Raw genomic sequence first — 27028 nt, forward strand, 5'->3', positions numbered from 1 at the left:
CCCCCCCCCCCCCCCAAAAAAAAAAAAAAAGTACATAAAATGAAATGTTTTGCCGTAACAGCTGTTCAGATAATGTATTGCCAATACAGAAAGTAAGCCATGCCTTAGACTTTTCACTGCTGCTTCAGTTTTGAATACCCCTCTGACATTATTTATTCATGAACAAGGAATGAGGAGAAAGAAAACACAGATTGTACACTGTGTGGCTCGGCAGACAGGGTTGGCGCTTGGGGGCAGGTGGTGGACCAATAATAGCTGCTGTGCTGCAGTGTAATCTGGGTAATGTGCATTCCCAAGGCTTCCCCTGTGGGCCTGTGTGCACTGCAGAGGTGTGGATCTGACCTCACGGAAAACATGCAGCGAGCTGGATCCCCAGAATGATTCTCTTCAAAGGTTCCTCGCGTGATGAAACACCAGCAAAGTACATGTATGTCAGTGCGGAACAGAGGACTAGAAGATGCGATGAAACAATGATCTCATCCTTAGGACTGCTTTATTTTATTTCTTTTTTTTTCCCGCATTAATACTGTACAAAAGCTTCTCGTCTCTGTTTGACTGTTTTTATCAGAGGTACCATTGAACAAAAACATGCATGCATAGTCACCCACAAAACTCTTCAGCTTACAATTGCGTCCCTTTTCATCTCATTCCGTTCACATCATGCTTTCACGTCCTGTTTTTCATTTGAACACCACTGCTTTCTTCTTCTTCGTCAGCCGCTCCAAACCTTACCTGAATTCACAGTTAGCTCTGTCGCTTTCTTTCTTGTATTTCCTCTTTCCGCTCCTGAAAGGAATGGTTTTTATCCTTTGAAGTAGGGGTCCTGTGTGAAGGCTATGAGCAAAAAATATCTTACCTGTTGCAGATAAATGTTTTGATTGACTGATGAGCTAAAGGGCTGAGAACAAGGTGCATCGCTGATGTCTTAAAACACCTCCAATGTCAAAATTTTCATAGCAGTTTAGGTTTTCTAGACCTTTACATCACTGTCAACATGAATTAAATGGTTATTTATGAAGAATTTTATGGTTATTTGCAAGCACCAGCTAGCTTGCAATTCTAGTGCTACACATATCACATTTCTGCCAGAGTGAAAGTGCAATGTGAAATTGATTGTAGTGTAAAAGTTTATAAAGTTGTGTTCACATGAACCAAAAAACTTGCATTGTTTAAAGATGGTAACAATCCGTTTTGGTCTTGGTCCTGCTCTGACTAGCCATCTGCTCTTCAGTCAAGTCGAAATTAAACTGACCTGAATGAAGACTGAGGTCATTTAAAAAGCTATCAACACCAAGTGAGACATTAATTGTTCATTACCTTTCAGTGAATACCATTTAAAATGATCTAAACTATGCTTTAAAACCTTTTTTGGCTAAACTTTAGTCTTTTCAGCTTTCACAAACAACATACAAACTTTAATTAGTAAGTCATAAATCATGCTTATAATGTTTAATTTAAGGTTTTTTATCATTTGTTCAATTGGGGTCCACAAACCAGCTTGAAAAACTATTCTCTAGTGTTTGTCACCAACTGAGTATAAGATGAAGAAACAGAATGATGCAAGTTTTAAAAAATAGTGATGGCTGAAAGATACATCCAACAAATCAACAAAAATCCCATTTGAATCCAGTCTCTGGTGGTTTTGTGAGGTCAAACATCACATTCGATAGAACTGATGCTAAGATGATAGTCTTTACTGATCAATAGAAGCTGCTGAGTCATTATATGTCAGCTATAAGATAAAGTGACTGCATAAAACTGAATCGCTGGTTAGACAGAGGGGCTTGTGCAACCACTAGGGGGCAGTGTCACAGTCTGTAATTACGACACAAATATTTTGTTGCATGAACTTGCCACTGTGTTGCTGCACAAAGAAGAACAAGATAAAAGAAAGCACAGAGTTTTAACTGATTTAAATTTCAGGGCACAGCCTTAGAAGCCCTTCAGTTAAAAAACTGTAGTAGGTGCATTTCTTTTCATTTCATCTCCAAAGCATAATAGTGTTGTAATCCATGCTTTAAAATTGCAAGATGGCACAATGATCCTAGGTTGATGTTTAGCTTGACATATGACGTTGCCTTGTTGCTGAAAAGTGCTATATAAATAAATTTGACTGGACTTGATATGACTTGACATGAGATGTAATCTGTGTGTGTTCATAAGGGGGAAAAACGGGGAATAAAGATGCACTCAAACTTTACGTCTTTATCGTGAAAAAGCAGACATTTAGACTGGAAGTCTAATAGTCCATCATGAGCGTGGGATGGTGGTTGCAGAACCAGATTTGTTGTTTGCTAACTTGTAAAAATTGCTTCATTTTACTCCCGTGTGTCCCATGTGGAACATTTGTACATTAGAGGTATCACACCCTTAACTTTCTTTAATATGATGACCCATCATAGTGGCAATATGAGTCTTTCAAAGGACCAGTATTTTATTTAAATAGACTTCTCTGGATGCATGCTACATTAGGGTAAACTTGTCAGTTTTGTTACACATATTAAGAATGATAAATCAAGCCTCTTGTATCTAGAGAAAAGGCATACAGAATAGAATAAAAAAAGAGAATATAAGAGAATACTGAGCTTTTACCACTCTTGCTGCAAAACTATAGTTATTATTGTGCTCCTTTAGGATTCCAATTCACATAAAATAATCTAGTAAATGGTCTGTTTGGTTTTAAATGGATAAAAGACTAAGGGAAAAACAAAGAAATTGAAGTGGGTGTGTGATTTGAGGGGTAGTGTCGGTGAGTGCAATCAAACCGTTGAAGTTTTGGGTGATATAAGGTTTTTGGCTTTAATTCTCAGACTTGCTGTAAAGCAACACATAATCGTAGTCTCTGAGTGTCAGTCACGTTTGTCTATAATATAGGAGAAGCAGAAGAAGTCAGTTGTTCAGCAACTGATTGTGTTTTCATATTTCAGGCACTTCTGGATTCAAATTGAGGAGATTTTGTTTGAGAGCATCATGTTTCATGTAATGGTCTCCCTCATTCTTCTCTGACTCTCCTCCTGCAGGACTCCTGACATGCAGGTTCAATGTAGCATGAGCAGGACTCCTAATGGACAGCAAGTGTCTGACGACAGACCCCCATGTTTCTCCGTCCTTCTGCTCTAAATCCTCTGGCTGTATAACACAAAACTGCTCTTTCAGGCAACACAACTTTAACAGCATCCAGAGAGACGAGCAGATCAGCAGAAGGAAAATAAAGTTAGAACAAGGGGACATTTGAATATTGCAAAGGCTTAACATTTTATATAAAAACATTTCTGTGTTCTGAGGGTGACATGGTGGCCGTTGTTGGTTGGCTATCTCTCAAACGTCTGCTTTTAAAGAGTCTGAAATGTAACCCTTTTTGGATGAGTAATCAGACTATTTTAAACAAGAGTATTGGCAGAGGTACATAATGCAAAGCATGAATTCCCTCACACAACAATCCTGAATACAGGTCTCTAGAGTTGGAGCACAGACAAGGTGTCTCCTGTCTCCTTGACCTATGATCCTGTGACCATGAAATCAGTAGGGATCATCCTTGACCCATGAGGTTGTCCAGCTGTGCAGTTTGACATTTCTATATTAAAGGGTTATCAATTTGGGGCTTGGACAATAAATTGTCCAGAGACAGACGGATAGACGGCACCATACCATAATAAGCTCACTTTACGACGGGCATATAAAAATGCGATCAACGCAGCAGAAGGTTGGTAGTTCTTGGTTTTTAACAGATTGATATTAGTCTGCACAAAGAGGGAGCTGTGCTTCTAACAAAAAGAATATTTGAAAAAAAGCACTGACTAATATCAAGAATAGAGCAACATGTGACTGAAAAGTTTTAGTGGTATTTACAGTCGTTGGTAGTATTAGAGGTAGATATTAGAAGTTTTACACAAAGCAAATACAAACTAATCAATAAAAGAACATGTTTATCACTAGGGGGCACATAAATCCAAGTAGTTTTTCTTTCGAAATCTACTGAACAGGTTTGGGGTTTATTAGAGCAGAATATGGTAAAATGGACTGCTATCCCAATCACATCAAGCACATAAATTGAACTTTTTTTTTTTTTTTTTGATGTAACACTGATCTCACCAAGTGAGAGTGTGAATGGTTGTTTGTCTCATTCGTCTATATGTGGCCCTGTGATGGACTTGCGACCTGTCCAGGGTGTCCCCCGCCTCTCGCACAGTGACTGCTGGGGATAGGCACCAGCTACCCGCGACCCGGAATGGAGAAGCGGTTAAAGAAAATGGATGGATGGATGGACTGATCTCACCATGGAGACAAACAAAAATTTCACAAGTATTACAATCTGTATTTCATCAATATAGCATTTAAATAAAAAAAGCCCATATTGCCATTTGCCTCACGCACCAAAGTTTTAAACAAGGATCTCTTGGGATATGTTAATGCTTCCAATACATGTTTGGGATGACTCTCAGGTAGTACCACACCAAATTTTAGCTCAATATCTGTAAGATCAGATACATTTCTTTGTGCTAGCTAAGGTCAAATAGCTGTAGCAACCATCTTGCTTCAAGATGACTCCAAAAGTTAAATAGATGTGCATTTGTTGATTATTGTCCAAGACTTTTATTAAAATCCGTCCAGTGGCCCATGAGAGATTTTAGTGACAGGCACACAAAAGAAAACACAGGCAGTTACATGATCTCTCACCTTTCATGGCAACTCGTGATAAAATAAAGTCTTTCAGCCATTATTACATAACTGAAAACGGTTTCAAGGCAAATTCATCATCAGTGTAAATTCATATTTATAGAATAAAATAAGTTTTTTGACCTCTAAAATAGAGAGATAAAAAATATTAAAAACAACAGCAAGAATCACAGCTCATTAGTAAACAATGTAAAAACCCATAGGCCCATAAAAGTACATTTAAAAGGCATATATTTGTGTCACAGTTCCAAAAACTGTCTGATTGGGTCCACAGCACCACTGCTGCATCTCTGCCTCTGCAGTTTCCTACAGAAGCTACTGGCATCATCCCCAAGAAGAACATGCATCACAGAGAGGTTGCGTTCATGACACAGTGCACCCCTAGTGTCAATTGGATAATTCAGGGCTTACTCACTAAGTAAGTTCTTTTAGCTGCTCCCTTCTTCAGGGGGTGCCTGAAGAAGGGAGGAAACTCACACGAACGATTTGGCAATTGTTTTTATACCTCATGTTCTTCCTGCTGTAACCTGGGCTCAAACCTGCAACCTCAGGATTATAAGACTGCAGCACTGACCACCAAGCAACCACAGTCCAGCTTTTCCACTCAGTATATATGCATAACAGTCACTTGTATGCAACCGACTCATGAGTCCACAGTCGAGCGATGTGGATCAAGGACTGAATGTCATTCATGTGGAGAGCATCCATCAAATCAGTATTGTGACATTGTCTGTGAATGCCCAATGATTGCTTTATAAGCATCATTTGTTTTGATTTTTTCTATCTCCTTGATGGCAGATGGTCAAATGTAGATGCAATGAGTTCTGCACAGTAGCACCGGTCTGCATGGATATTTTTGCATCATTAGTTATTTTTCATAAAAAATTACACAAAGAAAAGATAAGGCCTTTTCTTATTTGTGCTGAACACTTCTTATTTGTAAAAAAAAAAAAATGGTTCTTGAATGAGTTTTTACAAACTGAAGCTTGTTCTAAACATTCTGATACCTGGAAGCATTTAATCAGCCTTACGTTAGGGTATAATGAGACGCTGTGAGCTGACTGATGTGCTTGAGGAAGATTTCCAAGGCTTGACGTGAAGAAGGGTCTCAGAGGAAGATGACATCTTTAGAGGCTTGTGAATAAAACAGTTCAGTCTTCCTCCATTCTTCAGTCTTGTTAGAGGCAGCCGTGTGTCTTCTTGTGACGGCTCCAAACTCTTAATCTGACCTTTCATCTTAACAAGCACTGTTTTCCTCTTTTTTTTTTTTTAACTTTTGCTACGGATTTGCAATCCCTTCTTGGCTCTAAAAGACATCAGAGTGGTTAGGTCTTTAATACAGAAGCCTGTCCTCTTTTATTCTGTTAAAGGCTGCTCTCTTTTTAATGCAGTCAAGAGAGAAAACGTGCAAACGGGAAACGCACAGTGGAGAGGGGAGGAGAGCGTGAAGACGTGCTGAGGGGCGGGTGGGGCAGAGAGCTGTCAGGGTGTGAATAAGATGCTGTCACCCGCATCAGCCATGGGGTGACAACAGCTGGCTGATGTGAACCCTAATCACTAGAATTTCAAAAAAGGTGGTTAAATTCAGTCAAATTGAAGCAACACATCATTTTTCAGTTTATTCCAGGTTTAAAAATCAGGAAAAAAAATGACAGTTTTAATGTACCAGAACAAAATAAAAGGGATCTGGTCTTAAATAGGTTCAAAAATTATTCTAAACTAATTTTAAATGTACAACAGATTCCACTGTGTCATTATTTATTAAACAAAACAAAGCCAAAATGGAAATGTGTAAGTCCACTCCATGGTTCAACAGCTTGTAAAACCTCCTTTAGTCGGACTAACTTGAAAAAGACATTTTCTGAACGACTTTACGAGTCTTTCACATGGGTGTGGAGAAATTTTGGCCCACTTGTCTTGACAACGTTGCTTCAGTTCACTGAGGTTCGCAGATATTTGTTTCTGCTCAGCTCTCTGAAGGTCCCACCACAGTATTTCAATCAGGTTGAGGTTTTGGCCTTTGACCGGACCATTACAACACTTTGGTTCTTTTCTTTTTCAGCCATTCTGTTGTAGATTAGCTGCTGTAGTTGGGATCATAGTTCTGTTGCATCATGACCCAGTTTGGTTAAACTTTCAGCTGTCACACAGATGTTCTCACATTTGACTCTAGAAAGCTTTGGTCTACAGAGGAGTTCATGGTCAACTCAATGACGTCAAGGAGCCCAGGTCCTGTAGTTAAGAAATAAGCCAGAATCATCCCCCCTGCACCACCATGCTTTTAGTTAGTATGGGGTTCTTGTGCTGAAATGCTGTTTGTTTGTTTTTTTTTTCCAGACATGATTGCTGTGCATAATGGGTAAACAACTCTACTTTGGTCTTATGTGTCCAAAAGACATTGATCTTGAAGTCGTGTGCTTCATTCAGATGCTACTTTTCATACTGCCGTATATTTTTTAAAGATTTTTTTCTTTCTTCTGTAACTCTTCCATACAAGCCATGCTTATTTAGCCTTTTTCTAATTGTCCTGTCATGACCTGTTAACTGAGGCCTGTAAGATCTGACATGAGCGTGGCACAGTCTGACCTTGGGGTGAATTTGCTGGGACATCCACTCCTGGGAAGATCGACAGCTGTCTAATATGTTTTCCACTTATGAATAATCTTTCTCTCTGTAGAACAATGGACTCCAAATACTTTGGAAATGACCTTTGATCCTTCCCTGATTGATGGACAGCAACGGTTGCTACTCTAAGGTCATTTCTATAATTGCATAATTTTAGGTTGTTGCATTATTTTAGACCCTGGTAAAGACTACATCATTTTATGACGTCCTGATAAAAACGTGTATGGGAGAGTGGTGCTTAAATTCCATTTAGTCTCCTAGAGTAAACAAGGATGTAGCAAAGGCAAAAAGGCCAAACCTTAAGAGTGTCTTTGTAAAAAATCCCTAAAGATGTAGACTTTAGGGCAAAATCTCTTCAAGAAGCACACTTTTTGCTTTTTGTCACAACAGCGGGAGGCATGCTTAACTTAACACAAGGATTCTGCTGATTTGAAAGTGTTGATGTGTATTAGTAGTGGTTGTCAGTCACCCCATCGGTGAGTCAGAGGCAGTCACAATATGCTGGCTGAATGCAGGGGAGGAGCGCGGCTCTGTCAAACAGGCAAACAAGACGAAGCTTTATGAGTCAGATAGAGAAAACACCTCCTTCCTCCCAAAAGTGAACCCACCAAAGATCTAATTTAAAGTGAGCAGCACGCACAATAAAATCAGTCACAAGCTGCTCCAATAATTTTCTACCCAGAAGTTGTACAAAAGATCGACCTAAATGAACATTTTTTTTTTAAACACTGCATGAGACATGTCTTCACCATGACAACCACAGATTTCTAAGCACATCTCTCTAAAGAGAAGCACAGATGAAGGATGGTTTGATACATAATAAACAAACAAGTACACCGTTGAGAAATATACACCCACTGCCCATGTGGATTTACTATAAGTCATTGTTTGTGCATGGGAGAAAATTTGTACAGGACTTGTATGTTTTAGCACGTGTTATGTGTACCACGAGAGTGTGGGTAACAGGGATGATGCTCGCATCAGCTGTCACCATGACTCGAGTCTTAAAGCTGTCATAACAGGTACAGCTGCATTAATGTGATTGTATGTATTCCATATGGCATAGTCTGCATGGCAGACAGCGAGAGAGTTGGTGTCAGTTTAAAGAGTATGGACCAGTTTCACTGTTCAAACTGTGCATATGTGTGGTTTTCTTTTTGTTAAACCTGCTCATGTACACAAACTGGGTCTGCACTCCCATCTTTGGCCTTGAACAGATGTAAACACACACCCTACATGTGGGCATTTGCGTATGAAAACAACATTTGCACCAAAAAAGACATGACAATTCCGCAAAAGTAGGGATGTGGCAGTATTTTTACTAGATGGAAGATGTTCAGCAATTATAACCACAACACAAACTGGTAAAAAAATAAAAAAAATAAGTTTTTTTTTTGTTTGTTTGTTTGTGTTTTTCATTTTTAAAAAAAAGAAGAAGAAATGATTTAGAAGTTACCGTATAAAGCAATTAGTGTCACGGCTTGGGAAGGAGAACCAGAAAGCTCTATTTTTTTTTTTTTGCAACAACTGAATGCATGGTTAGCATTAAGTCAAGCCTTATTTTTTTTTCCCAAACTTTCCCAAGTAGTTTTCTTACTGAACTTGAACCAAAAAAAAGGCAAAAAAATAAAGAAAAAAATCCTATGATTTTCTGCAAGTCATACTTTAATGGATAAAATACCTAACTGTGAGTCAGAAACCTAAGCTTGATGTGCTGCTCAAATATATCAGGCTTTTATTTAATTTCTCAAAAGGAACGATTATAACTTGTGGTTAGGTCCAGATTATAAAACCACTTGGTTAGATTTAAGAAGGACCCTTTCAGTTCAGTTTGTTTTGAATATACTGGTAAATCATTGGATTTCATTGCCTTGTGAAAAGTAGGAACGGACGTGTGTTTAAGTGCTCATGCTTTGGACTGCGGGCACTGATCAGAAACATGGTCCTGATGGTGGAAGTATTTTTAGGAACACTTTAGTCGAGACATCAGCTGATGGTTAGAACCACGTGTCTGCAGAAACACGCTTCACTCCCCGCTGCACATGCTCTTGCCTCACATATTTAAGTATTCTGCGCACACAGTTTCTACAAATACACCCACAGCTCGACTGTAGTAGAATTTTTTTTTTTTTTTGGAGTGCCAGCAGCATAAAGGCTGCTCTCCCTCCCACCTCCTCTCATCTCTGTCCATCTTACTCCATTGCTGTCTTGTTTTCTCGCTCTTTGCAATGCTTTTGTTTCCTCTGAACCCCCATTTGAGTCTCTCTCTGTCGCCCTTCTTACATCTCTTCAAGAGGAAAAGCCTCCGCCTTCTCTCTCTCTCCCTCAATCTTGGATCCAAACATTGAACCTCTCACTCTGCCTCTCTCTGGATTTCCTATGCATCTCCCTGTGACTGAGGGTAACAGGGACTACAGTCTCCCCTCTTCCTCTCCCGATCCTCCTCCGCCTCTGCCTCCTCTTCTTTGCCTGTCGCCCTCTCGCTTTCTAACGCTGGGATAATGTTCTATTTTCAGCTGGTGATCTTGGCTGGGACGGTGCTGCTGGCTTACTACTTTGAGTACACGGACACCTTCCCCGTGCACGTCCAGGGCTTCTTCTGCTACGACAGGAGCTTCTCTAAACCCTACCCCGGTCCGGAAAACACCAGCAAGATCCCCCCAGTGCTCATCTACTCACTCGTCACAGCCATCCCTACCCTCACGGTAAGATTTGGATATTTTTACCAGCAAATGTGAACATAAAAGTTGTGTTAATAGTTAATAAAAATAAACAAGAAGTTGTTGAAGTTGATGTGACACATTAATCTTCTGTTATGGGTTTTGCAATGAGACGTCCCTGGTGTTTGTGCTGCACCACTGATCTCAAGAGCAGATCGGCAAACTGCTTGGAGGCAACCCCGTCTATCCTTAACAGGGAAGCGTGCTTGAGAGTGTGTGCGGAGAGAAGAAACTGAGACGAGTCAGCTCAGACCCCACAGAGACGTAATGGGAAGAGACAGACAGGTCATTAGAGAGAGACAGACGCAGAGGAACTAGCAATAGAGCAAAAGAGTACGGAAGTTGGAGTCAAGACGAAATGATAATGACAGGGAACAGATGCTGCCTGAAAGGAAAAAAACCGGAGGTGAGAGGTGAGCACAAGACACAAGCAGCACAAAGGAAGTCCGATTGAAAAAGTGCATGCGCTGTTTGTTATTGTTTTTTGTTGTTGTTGTTTTACATATGTACCAAATACAGTATGTGTGTGTGTCTGCAGTTAGCTGTTAAGCCTCGTGTGAGATGGTAGGCAGTGAGCCCGAAACGCAGATCACCTGGCTCTAAAAACAGACCTAAACCGGAACCGTTTACATCTCCTGTGTGCCACAAACAGAACAGAACACTGCAGCTAAAAGCAGACGAAATACAAAAGGACAAATAACCAGATTACACGGGTATAAACCTAAACCACCGCCTGCATTTAACAATACACTCACAAAGGTTGTTTTTTTTTATCATTTATTAGTGATAGAATTTAACGTTGTGACGACTGCGAGCGATCCTTTAGAGCAGAAATTATCACACAGACCCAGTTTTCAGCTTGGCTGAGCTACTGTATTTCTTGAAAACTGTTCCTACATCAGTTGTAGGAGCTGAGATGTATTCGCAGCGTTTGGTGAAAAAGTCAACTTTCAGAGTCCCAACGTGAACCAGGAGTGGAACTGAGATTTACGACACCCCAGAGGCACAACGGGGACAAAGGCTGTTAGTTTGTAGCTATAGAGGAGAGTCAGACAGACAATCCCTCAGAGGGGAGGTTAAGTAGAAAGTTACTTAAAAGCACAAGATCTGAGTTTGAGACCATGTCTGGACAACTGCTGAATTTCACACAACGCCAAAAGCAGTAGGGCAATATTATTTTTGCCCTTGTCTGTGTGTTTGCTTGTCGGTGTTAGCAAAATATCTTACCAACCAGTAGATTCATTTTAATGAAAGTCTCAGAAAGTAATCATGAAATATACATCTACAACTTGGAGTCACCCCAACTGAAGATGGCCACCACAGATAATAGTTATTCGTCGACACAAAAATGGTTCTAACTTTGTAAAAATGTACAGATATTGAGCTACAGTTATATGTGGTAGTAGCTAAGAGTCATTTTCAACCCATACTTCAAGTACTAACACATCTTGGCATATCCTGTTTTGTTTTTGCCTCTTGAATCAAACTCGGACACCAAAATTAAGGTCTTACTGAATTTTGATTTATGTGTACATTTAAAACCCAGTATTTAGTGGACTAATGGTTTCCTTCATTGGCTCAGTTTCATCTGAGTGACAAAAAATTTATATGTAATTCAGAAAGGGAATTATAGGTAAATGAAAAATAGGGTTCTTGTATTTTATTATTTTGGGATAACTTTCCTAAAGTTGTTTTAAATCTCTGCACCATCACTCGAACACAGTTTATCGTTGTTGCGCTGAATTACAGCTAATTCAAGACGAGCAGACCTTTAAATCTGCCTTAACGAAGGGTAAACTGCTCTGAATCTTGAACTGGGTCAGAGCTCATCACATACAGTATTTTGTCTGCAGTAGCCTGAGCTGACAGGAACCATGGCATGTGGAACAGCAGCAAAGTAAACCAGGGACTTGGATAGTGCCGGTCTGGTGCTGCTGGTTCCAGAGAAGTTTCATCGCTTCTCCTCGCTGCTGCAGCAAAGTGTTTGGGGATAAAGTGGCTGCACAAAAAGAGCTCTGACCTTTTATATGGGTTTAGGTAAGAGGTTTGGGCTTATCGCTGGATATTTGTTGCTAAGCAACGTGATGACTGCATATTCACTATTGTATTGGGGCTTATTTTTTTTATGATCTTATAATTAGAAATTGTGCCGAATTTCGGAAAGACAAAGAGACAGAAATGCTAAATGAGCTTCACATTATTGTGCTTGCGGAGACTAATGGCACATTAGGATGTGGATTTGATTATTTAAATTTACTATAGAAATAGAGTGACAGTCGGGCTGATTCACTAAAGATAATCTGCGAGAAGTGTGTGCAGTTCAGTGCCAGAGTCCTCTGAGTCTAACAGAGGGCAGTCTAGCACTCAGCCAACTCCCGCCAGACTCTAAACATTTAATTAAAACCATCCGTCACTTTTTAAAAGCTTCAGCACTCAGAGCCAATCCAGCAATGTGATCCTGAAATATTTTAGAAGGCAACTGTTGTCTTCCTATTTTAGTCTGTAACATTTATGCTGCTCAAGAGACATATGTGGATCCAAATGTTATGTTTGCATATGTGTCTCTTTATGTTTTAATATTTAAACCGATAGTTCAGACATTTTAAAGTTGGGTTATGTAAAGTGATGAACAATTAATATCTAATCTGTTGTACATAGCTCTTTGAATGACCTCATTTCGAAGAACTCATTCTTAATTTTGAACAAACTGACAAGCTAATGGCAAACCCGAGTGGAGCCGAGACCAAAAGGGGAATGCAGACATCCTAAGTCTTTGCACTGTTGTCACTTTTGCATTACACACTTATTTAAATAGAATTTTATGGCTATTTGCAAGCATAAATAGTAGTAGCAGCAGCAGCTAGCTGTAGCACTTCAGTCACAGCATGGGGTACTTCCTGCAAAAATTGGATAATATTTCTGCCAAAATAACTGCATAATATGAAAATAACTGTGGCATAATGGTTTGTAAAATAACGTTTGCATGAACTACAATAAAATTTCATGTCAGATGTCATCCAGCTTTTACATCAATGAAAGCAGGGATACGTGGATCAATCCAAATTTTGACATTATCGATACCAGTTTAGAGCTCGGAAGTCCGAACGTCTTCAGCTACAATATAAAAGTCCAGTTGTTTTGCCTGCTTTTTAAACCTTTTAGATTTGCCATGTCCTGGATGACAGAATCTACACCAACATGTGATACTAACGTTGATGTTGAATCGTATCGATACAAGCGTGATGAGATCGTTACTTGAGTTTGTTTCTACTTTCAGTACCTCTCCCATTCCAGAAGTGCAATTCTAAACTGGAGGGGGTGGGAAGCAGCAATAACACACACATGCTAACATGTGTAGCATCCATATTTTCCTCTGTAAACGTCACATTTTCTTCTGCATACGCAGGTGGCTTCAGGGCCACCATAAACTGTTCACACTGGAGTCTGATGACAGTCCCATTTAAATTCTAATGTGAACAACCATGCAAGAAAATCGGATCTGAGCAAAAACTTTGGAATTGAGCATTAAGACCTGCAGCGTGAACGTAGTGTAAGTGTGGGATTTCGGGTGATCTAGCTTTAAATCTCTTCTCCTTGGCCTTTGACACTGTGTGGGGTGTAAATTTTAATTAATTTCATGTTTTTATTTGTTTTTAATGTAGGGCTGTTTTACTCATACTTTTATGTCTTTTAAATAATTAATTTTTAATTTTTGTTATTTCAGAGCGCTTTATAAATAAAGCTTGATTGGATTGCATTAAAAACCAAAACAGCTATCATCAAAAATGTTTTTAATATCATAAAAACATCAAAATCTGCTTTGGAAGTGGCCTTGTTTGGACTGGATTGACAAACTAATATTGCCTAGTGTGGTTAGTTTTTTGTTTAGTTTTGTTTTTTAATTAAGTATTAAAACTTGTATTATTTAGTGTTTATTATTACTTATTGATTCACTGACTTTTGTGTGATGAATTCACTAAGAAAAAGAAAGCTAAGTTTGAGTTATTAATTTATTCATTAATTGATTTTGATCAGTTCTGATTTTGGCTTTGACTGTTTTCACAAAGTGTGCCGACGTTTCTGCTCAGTCGACTAATCTGCTTTAAATTTTACAGAACCTCCTATAACTCTACACAGGATCATTTTTTTGCAGTTGAAAACTATTCATCAAACTAATTTTCCTTTAGGTATAAAACAGCTGGCTTTTCTACAATGTATTAATTGTGGTGAAATACTCTTCAGTTTAATATTTTGGCACCTACTGTGTCCACAATGCTATTAGATCAAATTAGGTTTCACACCATGAAGAGAGTCAAACTTTTTGTGTGTGTTTGTGCAAATGAGTGCACAGTCTCTTTTTTTCTTAATTTTTTTTATTTCTTTATAAAACATTGCATGTGGTTTCTTGCCAATCTTCTTCACATCTCACATCTCTTCATTCTGCTGAAACTGACCTTTATCTTTATGTTCTACACATCCTACTGCTGGACATTTAAGCTCCTGTGTTTAGCCTCGACTTTAAGTTGTCTCTTCTCCAAATGGATTGCGGCAATCTATAATTTCCCCACTGGTTTCTCCACGATTATCTCTGCTTTTACACCCCTTCCTCCCCCCCACAGCTATTTCTGCCTTCCCCCTCCTGAACTCTCTTCACACATATGTTTTCTCACGTGCCTCAATTAACGCGAGCCAACTGTGAACTTGTAGCTGTTCTCACCTTAGGCTTCAGTGCTACCAGACTTTAGGAAGTAAAATAGTGTCTGCCAGCCTTTAACCCCTACTTTTCAACTCAAATAAGGATTATTTCAATGGAAGACGTCCATCTCAGATCCACGTTAGTGAAGAGAATTCAAAGAGGCGTAAACAAGCTCTTTTGTTCATGTTAAATCCAATATGTTGCCTTAAGTCATTCTAGTCGCAATGACTTCCTTTTTTGCGAAATCACTGATTTCTGATGATTGTTCAATCCACATGTGGTTGATGGAGCTGGAGAAGACTTATGACTGTGTACCCTGAAGGATTTTGGGGGTGCTGGGGTCACGTTTAAGGGCTATCTAGTCTTTGTATAACCAAAGCACGAGCTGTGTTTGCATCCTCGGCACAAAGCTGAGCTCATTCCTATTGCAGGATGGCCTCTCCCAGATCTGCTCCATGTCTGTGGTGTTCATGGACAGGATCTTGAGGGTGTCTGGTTTGGGATCTTGAGCGATGCAACTTAGCTTTTTTGCAGCTTTTAGCATTGCCAAGTCATGACACTTAGTTCACACTGGAGCTGTTCACTGAGATGAGAATCAGCTCCTCTAAGTCTGAGATCATAGTTCTTGACCAGAAAAAGGTGGAACGCTCCCTTTGGGAAACAACTTGAGGAGATTTTGTATCTCGGTGTCTTGTTCGTGAGTCATGGCATGAATAGAGCGAGAAATGGGCCGACATAGTGGGGCTTCATCAGAAAAAATAAGGGTCCCTCTTTGGTCTGTAGTGGTGTAGAATGAGCTGAACTGAAAGGTGAAGCTCTTGATTTATCGGTCCGTCTACATTGCACCTTTCACCTATAATCACGAGGTGTACAAAAGAAGACTAAAAGAACAAGATCCTGGACACAAGCAGCTGAAATGAGTTTCCTCTGTTGGATGGCTGGACTCAGGGCTTGAGATAGGGTGAAAAGCTTGATTATTCAGGGAGAGCTAAGAGGATGCCTTCATTTGGAGGTATTGCAGGCGTGCTCCACTAGAAAGAGATCTGAGGGCAGACCCAAAACCTGCTGGAGTAACGTCATATCTCTTCTGGCCTGGGATAACCTTTGAACCTCCCAGAAAAAGCTGAAGCGTGCCACTGGAAAGAGGGATGTCTGGGTTTTACTCCTCCACTACCCGATAAGCAGACAAAAATGGATGGATGTTAATAGAATTCCACACATAAATAACATGTTGGCTGTAGGTAATATTTAATAATTGATAATAATATCTAAATTACACTTCTTAGAACAAAATACCATTTTTAAAAAGGAAATTAAGACCCATAACAGCCATGTTTATCTGTTAACACCTGACAAATCTCCAAATCTCAACAAGGCATTGTTAGAGTTTTGTAAATCTCTAGATTATTTTCTAACATACAAAAGTTATTATTCACATCCTGAAAACTCTCTCTTTAAGAACACAGTTAATGTTTGAAGAACAAAGAAAGTATAAGGGTTTCATTTACTGAGTCCCCTCTGCCACAATAAAAGCAGCTTTGCCACGTCTTTCCACTCCTCTGATCTCTAATAGAAGAGCATACCAACATATACGTAAGGCAGTATCGCCACAGGGGACTGTTCTCTCTGCGGTTCTGTCAGCTTCAAAAGGACTGAGATGACTCTGCAGCGGTTGGGCGTGTCAGTAATGGAACCAAGGCTGAGAACGTGGTTTGTTGCATGCTGTGGGACAAATCACCTCATCCTGAATGCCCTAGCCGGGTACTCACATGGATAAGTTGGTTAGCAGAGATGAAGCTCAGTACAGATTCAGGAGTTGTGGCACCTTTCAAACTTGATTGTTTAGGCCACAGACAACCGGTGGTGGTCTGTACTTCATAGATAGACTCCCTAAAAAAACTGGCATCCACTGCATGGACATAAAAATGTATTTGTAGATTATTGGCACCGTAAAGTTACACCACTGAGAGCGTGACAGTACTGTGCAAAAGTTCTAAAAGACATTTATTATTTGTATGTTTTGTTACCAAGGAGCCAGGCTGTCTTGTAACATTTTAAAGTAGTCTTGATCAATAATTCTTCTGACTTTCTGAAGGGCTTTGGGCTTTGGGCTTTAGCCGTTTTTCAGTTCTTGTGCCTGACCGTGACAGCATAATGTGCAGTGTGTGCTTAAAAACAGGAAACACAGACAAATGGAGGACAAGCCTAAAGTCAGGCCTAAAACCATATCTACAGCAGGTGAGTAATGTCTAAGAGGCTTGTATTTAGGAAACAGGAAAAAAAATCCATTGAAGCCCTGACACAGGGCATGAGAAACCCATCATCCTTCAGTTTTCCATCAGCTGTTTTAATAGATTTTAGCTATTAGCTGGTGTGAGTCATCTTATTGGGTAAATACAATTCTATAGGGGTTTTTTGTTTTTTTCATGAATTAAACTAAATAAACGTGAACATTGTTTGCTGTACAACTCTGGCAGCCATGACAGCATGTGTTTCGGTGAAAGGGTTTTTAGGTATACTGTACTTTCTTCTGTATGTTTCAAAAGGTTGCAAAAGCAAAATCGAGAAGAGAACTTTAAGGGGACTTCTAATAAGCAGAAAAAGGATATTAAAGCCTGGTTGTTTTTTTTTAAATATAAAACCAGATATGAAGAATAGAATTTTAGCCATGAAAATAACAAAAGAAATCCATAGCATTTTCCTTACTGCATGTTGAAGAGGCTCTATCTGGTCCATTTATTGGGCTGATCTCTATGCAGATATGTGATTAACCACAGTCTTTATAGTGGAATGGAGAAGCAGCTTTCATATAACTGAATTTTGGGTTGTGCCACCCTTTTGTTGCTCGCACCAACAAGCATCAGAAGCATCCGTGTTCCCGTTGTCTTCTTCTCTTTTCTCTGTCACTTTAGGCAGTTTCTCTTTTTCACTTTCCCTGCAGTGAAGTTAAGACAGTGGTGCTGCAGGGCGGTTGTTGCATCAGCCTGAACTGCTGTGCAGTAAAGCAGAGTGAGAGAAATAGTTTTGTTTTAGTGGTTTCAACAGGAGTCGTCCATTCCGGGGAACAGAGATTTGACTGAACAGCGTCGCCCCTTCTGCCTCCAAGCCTCTCTTCAATTTTCACTCAGGCAGAGGAGACATGCCTCATGGGGGTCCTGCGTGGCCGGTGGACTGTCATGCTTCACTCAGTACCTTGGAGAGCTCTGACAAACACCAGCACCTTATCTCCGTTCGCATTAGGAGTGCATCCAAATCCATTCCCTGACTTGTACTTTTCAAAAAATCTTTTCTCCAAGTTGAATTAGGACAGTCACTTAAAAGGGGGTGTATATTTATGCAATCACTTAATTTACAATATTTATTTGGCGTTGCTTTATAGAAATCTGGTTTTTGTGTATATTTTTTGCCAAAAATCCCAGTTTATATTGACCATGACTGATTTATGACAGAAAAAAACCCAACTTACAGTGATTTATGCTTCTCACAGAACCCTACTTTTGTTTCATTTTTTCCTCATTCAGGGCTAATTATTATAGCCCAAGTGTCAGCACATCAACAAACCGTTTAAAACCAGGTGTTGTGTCAAAAAAAGCACACCGACTGGAAAAGCACCGTTAGGAAACACATTTGGTGTGCCACTCCCTGGCTCCTGTATAAAAAGAAAGAAAAATGGCTAAGACTGTTGCATTAATTGAACTAACCTTTTTAATTACACTTTGAATACTGGAACATCACATCCCATCCCTCCTCAGTTTCAAAAATATTGAACTAAAATTTGGTGTTGTAGTAGCTGAGAGTCATCCCCAACACACCCTTGAGTTCTAACATAAGATGATCCTTAGTCTAAAACTCTGGCATGAACTGTGGCGGGTGATATGCATTCCTTCAAGGAATGCTGGGCTTTTAATTGTGGACATGTTTGCACGATTGGGTCTGCTTTTGGTTTTTTGTTTGAAGCGCCCTCACCGTCTCATGACTGCAGTAATACAGTACGTTGGAGTGCACATTCACCCACGAACGAGATCATAGTCTTTACTCCCTGATCTTCCTCCATCATGTCATGTAGTTCGTATCCAACAGCAGCATCTTTGTCATGTTATTCTGTCTGTATGTCCCACTCTGCTCTGCTAAGAGTCTACTGTTAGCCCCCAATTCACACAGTCAAGAGTCCTGGTGAGAAGCTTCAGTGACTAAAAGGGAGTGATGATGCACTCAGACCGTTGTTCAAATCATCCATTAGCCCCGTTCTTACGGACGTGTATTCTGCATTGCAGAAACCGAGGTTGCTGTGGATGATGAAAGATAATGGAATGCTAGTGACAGCTCGGCATCTCCTTGTACTTCACACATGAATACGTTTCCCAGTCCTGTCAGAAGCATTAGGTCTTTCGGCTGCGGCGCTGTGCTTCGCTGATGTGGCTCTGCATTTGGTCTGTGCAGCACAGAGCCCGCTGCGTGCTGGCGTTAGCATCGCTCGTTGCCGAAGACGAAGGCAGAGCGATCAGGTTTTTGCCCTTGCCCGCGCCTGTTTGTTTATCTGTACCGTAAGCAAAACATCTCCTGAATACGCGAATGGATTTTATGCAACTTTCAGAAGTGATCACTAAGTTGACATCCACAGTGGATTATCTGTTGGAGTCAGCCCGGTTGAAGATGGCCACCACAGCAAAGCAATCTTAGCAAACAAAAGATTGGTAAAATTCAGTCAATTTTAAAGATATTAGGCTCAAATTTGGTGTGGTAGTAGCTGAGACTGATCCCCAATTTATACTGCAAGCACTAACTGATTGTGCACTGATTGTTTAAAACTTTGCCAATAACTACCAGAGTCCACCCCGTCTGTCTGTTGGCAAACTGCCTCGTGAACCACTGAATAGATTTTAATTAAGCCTTCAGAAAACAATCACCTGGTTGACATTTACAACTGATTCAATTTTGGACTTGATCCAGTTCAAGATGGCTGCCACAGCCAAACTGACCTTAGAAAACATAAAAATGGTTATAAATCAGCCGTTTTTACAAATATTGAGCTAAAACTTGGTGTGGTAGTAGCTGAAAATCCTCCCAAACACTACACATTTGCTTCAGACTTTGGCATTAAGTGATGCAGTCAACATTGTTTTTCTGTTATCAAAATATCTCCTAAACCACTGGATGTATTTTAAATGAAACTCTGTCCCAAGTTTTTTTTTTAAAAGGTTTTCTGTTAGGTTAGAGTTTAAGGTTAACAATGTCAACACTGCTGAGGAATTACGAGATGATTTTAGACTATAGCTCTGCACACAAAAAAAAAGAAAATCTAACTGCATCACTGGTGTTGGGTGGAGGCATCCCTGTTGTAAAAACAGACGAGTCTCAGCGTAATCGGCCTGCAGGCTTTAGAAAGGGCTTGTGTCTGCTGCTTGTAGTCTTTGTTAAATAAATAATGTCGCCGTGTGATATGTCATGCGTTGTTGTTCATCTGTAAGACCTTGAAACTGAAAGAAGCTGTGCGTGCTTTCCGCGACGACTGTACATCTTGTTTTATTCATAAAGGCACCTGAAAATGTTCAAAGAACTCCGGGTATATCAACAATAGCTTTTAACAAAAGACCTCCCTACATCCCACTCCTGGAAAATAATTGAAATAGAAAAAAAATCAGTTTTGATATAAAAACTTTTGTTTTTAGTTATTTGTAAAATAAATGTAGCTGATTTAGTCAAGTTTCCTTCTGATTTGGTGAGGCTGCAAGAAAAACAGGACTTTGAGAACTTTTTTTTGTTGTTTACTCTTCCAGATATATATATATGTATTCATCCCAGTATGGTGGAGAGCTTGTCCACGAGGGATAGAAACTTCTTCATCCACCCATGGTTCTTTCAGAGTAGGGCTACATTTGTCGTCTATTTTTTTTTTTTTTGACTCTGTAACACCTTTTCAACAATCACTTTCAAACCAAGCATTGACTGGTCACTGAGGGTTTACAGCATGCAGGATTTCACCTGGCATACTGTTTTACACTTGTCAAACACTACAGTATGAATGCCTTAAAGGAGAGAGTGTGTGGAGGGGGGAGGGACATATGCTCTTTTATTCCTATTTGTGCCACAAGCTGAAGAGTATGAAGGTAGAGGGCCCATTCTCTGGTTCAGACGAGCATGTTGGCAGTCTCATAAAAGCAATAGTGTTTATGTTGACTGATCATACTCAGTCTGAGAAGAACAGAATCACAGGACTGACAGCAACAATGTGACAAGAGGCAAGGAAAGCCAGGATCTATATGTGATGCAATATACTTTATTGTCCCCTTGAGGAAATTTGTCTTTAATGGTTCCTCAGAAGGAGTGTGGCAAAAAAGGGTCCCTAAACTTTCCTTATTATCTTCATGTTTTTTTGTTGTGTGGACACATAAAAGGGTACAAGATTCCCACAGTCAGCGAGTAAAGGTCAGTTTATTCTGTTCAGAATGTGACGCCGGTCAGCGCCACATTCAACCATATTGGAAAGGGTTAGCGCTGCCGTTGAGTGTTTGCTTCACGACAAATTACATCAAGTTAAAAATTAAAACTTTCACAATTTTTTGGCATAAATCCCTTATTGTTTGTTTTATTATATAGGTTTAGGTGGCAGCATGGCGGTGTAGTCCCTGTGAATGTGTGGGTTTTCTCCAGGTACTCCGGTTTCCTCCCACAGACTAAAAACAAGCATGTTACGTTTCCCAAGGCAGTCTAGGGGATGTGAAGGGGAGACCAGTAACAATGTTGACCAGGGAATGAGGAGCCAAGAACCAAGAGGATATAATGAATAATTTATTTACAGAAAAAGAAAAACAAGGAATCTGGTGAATTTCTGAAAAAAAAACCTGACAACAGTCACCCAGGGTGAGAGGCCCTGAACCTGTCACCCCTCAAATCAGGTCCTCTCTCAGCTCACAAACTAACAGCAAAAAAGACATGACCACCAAGCACTAGTTCCCCAAGAACTTCCAGGGCTACACCCATCACTTAAACGTCCAAAGACTCAATTATAACCAGCACACCAGCCAGTACAACAACCACAAGCTGCAACACAAAGGTAGTTCAAAAAGTCTAACAAAGAAGGCCCAGAAGTGAGTTCCACACCTGGTTTTGTACTCTGCTCATTAAGAGACAGAGTGAAACCAGCTGTGTCTGGTTAAGCTGCAGGATCCCAGCAGCAACTGAAAAGGGGAGCAACATACATGCATACACCACTGTATGTAACAATGCATGTTAGGGAAACTGGTTGCTCTAAGTTGTCTCTATGTGTGAGTGAACCTGGGATGGACTGGTAACCTGTCCAGAGTGCACCTCGCCTCTCCCCCAGTGACCCCTGGAGATGGGCACTGAGTGGAAACACAGGTCAAGAAAAATAATTAATGCGTTTAGTTTATTATTGTAAATGGACTGCACTTATACAGCGCCTCTCTAGCCAACCAGGCCCCTCAAAGCACTTCACAACACAATCCGCTCTCATTTACCCATCCACACACATTCATACAGCACTTTACTACAGCTCCACAAAGCTAATCTGAATAAATTATTCCAGAGTCTAATCAATGCTTTAAATCACATTCATACACCGATGGGGCACATCAGAGGCAATGAGACACTTAGGCACGTGACTCCATACTGCCAGAAATAGAAGATCCAACTCTTTCGTTGGAGGCCGACTGCTCTGACCACTGATCCAGAGCCGCCCATCAGAAATTACTTATGAAAAATAGTTGTTGTTTTGTTTTCAGACTCTTTGTCAGCACAAAGACAATATCAAATCTTAAAATGCAATAACTATCACATGACCAAAAGAAAAAAGTTAGAATATTTCAACGTCATAATTGGGTTTTTTTTTACACATGAACCGATTTCTTTATTGTATTATTGCTAATTGCTCTGTCTTTCCTTTATGTTGTTAGATTTTGATTGCCTATCCTTTTCCAAACACAGATTAAACAAAGTCAAATGTTTGCAGGAGGGGAACATTTATACGAGTAATTCCTATAGTCACTCTGCAGCTCTGTCACAGTGCTTTGATTTGTTCCTCGCGGCGTTATTGACAGAATTCCTGATGATAACTCGCAGCTTTCTGAGTGGAAGAAGCACACTCCAGCAAGAGAGACGTTTTACCAGCTAATTAAACCGTACAGAGGCCAAAATAAGTGCATGTTGACTTTAAAAAAAAAAGTTTGTTTAAAACATTATTTCTTGTCCCTTGTTTTAATTTTACTTGCTGCTTTCATCTTGCTTTGCCCTCCCAACTCAAATTACACCTCCGTCATCTTTACAGTATTCATTCTTCTCCACTTTACAGTATGTAACATTCTTAGAGCAACCGCAATTTGGCGAACTAGTAGTTTAATTTTTACGGAAATGACGAGTGGTTCATGCAAATGTTATTTTAAAATAACCCTTTTACACCACCGTTATTTTGCATTACATGGCAGATTACAGAAAGTCCTGTGGTGCAAAAAGCCTCAGTAGCAGCGAGCTGTTGCACTTCCTGTGCAGCCTGGGGAATTCCCTGCAGGCTTATCATGGTGCATGCAAAACTTTCATTTCCTAAGTGTTAGGTATTACTGAAAAACCCTATACTATAACATTTATAGCCTACACTAATTTGCAACGAACGTCCCTGAATGGTCCTTGAGCAAAATAAAAAATAAGAACAGTTTAAAATACAGATTAAAAAGAATAAAACATCACACTTATAAAAACCATTCACAGTGCCATAAAATAGTGGCTTAAGTTTAAACAATAACTTTTGTATGAATCACTAGGAAAATTTGAAAACAGCAAAATCCAATTTAAAAGTGGCCCCATCTAAACTAATCAGGTCTGAGCTGGATCAAGACCAAAGAGTGGACTGCTGCCATGTTGAACAACTCCAATCTGAAGTTTCACAGCAGTCCATGTGTGCTCCATTTTTTAAACCCTTACATTATCGCTATTTGGACACTACGTGGTTATTCCAGCAGAAATAGGATTTTCCTACCAGTAGGGCTCTAGACTGCATCGGAAATGCTACAACTAACTGCTGCTGCGCTTTGCATTTGCAAAACCCCCACAGAACTTCATGTGAATCACTGTGTAATACAAAACTGTCTGCAGTATATGGGTTTATAAAAAAGCAGCTGTACATTGAATTTATTTTAGAATAACAACATTCCACTTTGGACTCTGCTGCGTTCAGTCGAGCTGGTAGCTTGTAAATCCTTTCAGAATTAAACCTTTTTTTCCAAACTGAGGTTGTTCAAAGATCTATAATACCTAAGATATTAACTGTTCACAACCTTTCCACAGAACCCTACTTTAAAACCTTTAAAATATCCCTTCAATCCTGCCTCAAATCTATACTTATATTTTATTTGCCAATCCATTATTTCTTGTCTGCCATCCTGAAATTCAGCATCCATTAACAGCCGTACATGTTTTTATATGTAAATCATCCAATCCTGCATCCCAGTGATGAATCAACATCATGTGTCTTTAAACGACACATAGTTAAAGCATCATTTTATTGCTTTATTAACATTTTATAGACCTCGCAGGCTTTTCAATTTTAATGAATAATAAGCTTGCTGTCTAAATGGCAGTGACAGACTCGTGTTCAGTAAAAAGGCAGCAGGAGGTCGTCAGAGCGTATCCCACTGCAGTTGAGAGATCGTTTAGAAATGTTGCGTGAAATAATGCACTGACTGCATGCTTCGTATGGATGCCATTCACACATGAGCAATGCATTCACACAGCACCGCTGCCTCGAACCTTCTTACTTTTCAGTTTGAGCGTACACGCCAGCCAAAAGGTTCTTTTGGGGGAGTGCAAATAAGTGAGGACTAATAATTAGACATCATTCGAGACAAACTGATTCAGATTTTTTACGATGATTTTCACTTTAGAAGCGTGAGATGTAACATTTGCAGTTTCTGTTTCTGGTCTCTACATGTCTTGATCTAAAAGCATGGAGCAAATATTATGATTTGTTGTCTTAGTTTGTTGAAGTTAGAACTAAGGAAGTTCGGAAACACAGCCATCTGTTATCAGCTCACCTGCCTTTCATTCAGCAATCATCAGCTCCAGTATTGATGCACCTGATTTATTTTTAGCATGAATAATTCACACTAAAAGCACTTCACATGCTTTTTTTTTTTTTTTTTTTACAGCCCCTCCATGTTCAGGACTTATCGCTTATCATTTAACATTTAATCAAACTGATTCAGGACTTCAGATTTATCTGAAAGAATGCAAAATTTTGATTTTTAAATTGCAGGGACCTCATCAAGTGAGATTAAATCACTACAAATTTATGAAATGGATTATATATCTGATTCCTTTGTGTTATAGGGCTTCCCTCATAATGAATAATAACCAATCAGCCAGAATGTGGTTGGTTTTTGCAGGGTCTTGGTGAGGCCTTCAGGTGCATATTAAGAACACAGTTGATTGGAGATTGGGGGAGTATATCCATGACATCCACCAGCATGGCTAGGTAGTTGAGAATTTGAAGCAAGACTGGCCATGCTGTCCTCACGCCTTGGTTATGACTTATTGTGGCAAGATCATTGACACCTACAGCTGTATCTTGATTTGTTCTGAGAGAGTCGGACCAAAGCAGACACACAGAGTGTGGTGAGCATGCAGGAGGGGGGTTGGGGGATCCAGAAAATAGCAAAAAAAAATAATTTTTGAGTACTGACCACATAGCACCTTAACGATTGCCTTCACAATGAAGGGAGGTTTTCCAAATTTGCCACGAACCAGCCATATTCAGTCCTGTAGGTTGTGGAAAGCGCTGTGGCGTTGTCATCCAGTGTGAAGAGGGCCTAACTGGGTGCAGGTGCAGCAGGTTGTTTGTTCCAATGATGGGTGTTGGGTTATTTTTACTGAAGTCACTTTTGTGGATAGTTATACAGATGAAAGAAGACTCCTACACTGTCTGGCACCATTATTTCCCCTTCTCTATTTCTCATGTAAAATTAGCTCAAGGCTTATTATGATTCTGTGTGTGTTTTAACACCTTTACCTATTAACTACGATGCCACTTTCTGCAGCGTAAAAGCATGATTTTAATGAAAATCCTGTGAAAATGGATGCAAGTTTCGCATGAATGGCTTTCAATAAGTGACAAAAGGAACTTAATGTACCAACTTTTGAGCCTTCATTTCAGAACCACAGCTTTTGTTTTGCTATGAAATAAGTTAGTTGTTCCACATTCATAAGCTTGACAGACTAAAGCATTCATAAATGAAAAAACACAAGACAGAAATGGCTGTGAGGTTTACACTAGTATTTATTTTTTTTCAAACAGACCTGCCTCACTCTTTTATAGTGTTAACAGTAAAGTGTTTAACTGCACTCGTCCATGAGTGACTCTGCAGCGTTTCCCCAAATTTTGTGGTGGATATGGGCTCAGAGGTTCTGCACACCAGCAGTCCCCATGGAAACAGCTACTGTTTTGTCTTTTAATTGCCCCGTAAACGCTCACAGTGTGATGATACCTCAATATATCTGATTAAAGCCACTGATTAAACCCCCCTCAGCTTTAATTTCATGCTCACGTTAGTGTTTAGAGTGTTGCCATGGAACACCCAATGGGGTTTTGTTGTTTAATGCAGTAAACTCGACTGGGCAAGCACTTCACACCACTGCTACTCCTACTGTAACCCTGCACGTTACTAACACTTACATTCGGCTGGACCTATGAAAACACACAGGCACGAGAGTTCTTCATCTCTGAACTTTTATTTTCTTTACCTTCTCTGATACCGCAGAAACCTTCAGGGGTTCAGTCATGAGCGGTGTGAAACGTTTATGTGCAGATCAAACGATGCTGATGGAACAAAGTGGGCTCTTCTACAGTCACAGCAGAGCACGCAGATTCTCAGGATTATTTTAAAGATCATGCATAACGATGAGGTTGAAAATGATTCACTGACAAAATGAGGTTTCAGTATGTTCTAACATATTTGAGGAATAAGGAATCATCAGTCTGAGGAGACACCCCTGTTCAGGCTTTTAGTCACCTGACCACATTTTATGCTAAAAACGCACCATAAAAAAGCAATAAACTGTGAGGACGGAGCAATGACAGAGAATATTTTTGTAAATCTGAATGCTAAGGTTTTATCTGCATTTCATCACAGCCAGAGGGTCTGCAGTTCATAAAAATACAGGTGCTGGTCATAAAATTAGAATATCATGAAAAAGTAGATTGATTTCAGTAATTCCATTTAAAAAGTGAAACTTGTATATTATATTCATACATTACATACAAACTCATATATTTCAAATGTTTATTTCGTTTAATTTTGATGAT

General features: G+C 39.7%; 1 protein-coding gene across 3 annotated transcripts in view; it reads left to right on the forward strand.

Moving 5' to 3' along the window:
- plppr2a (phospholipid phosphatase related 2a) overlaps window positions 1-27028 on the forward strand; it is a 58026-nt gene that overhangs the window by 18983 nt on the left and 12015 nt on the right. For all 3 annotated transcript variants that reach the window (XM_017435653.3, XM_017435650.3, XM_017435651.3), the window contains exon 3: window positions 9819-10007. In XM_017435653.3, coding sequence (XP_017291142.1) covers window positions 9819-10007 — 189 coding nt within the window. The remainder of the gene's footprint in view (window positions 1-9818; window positions 10008-27028) is intronic.

The sequence above is a fragment of the Kryptolebias marmoratus genome, linkage group LG12 (assembly GCF_001649575.2).
Source record: "Kryptolebias marmoratus isolate JLee-2015 linkage group LG12, ASM164957v2, whole genome shotgun sequence".
In the NCBI taxonomy this organism is placed as follows: Eukaryota; Metazoa; Chordata; class Actinopteri; order Cyprinodontiformes; family Rivulidae; genus Kryptolebias; species Kryptolebias marmoratus.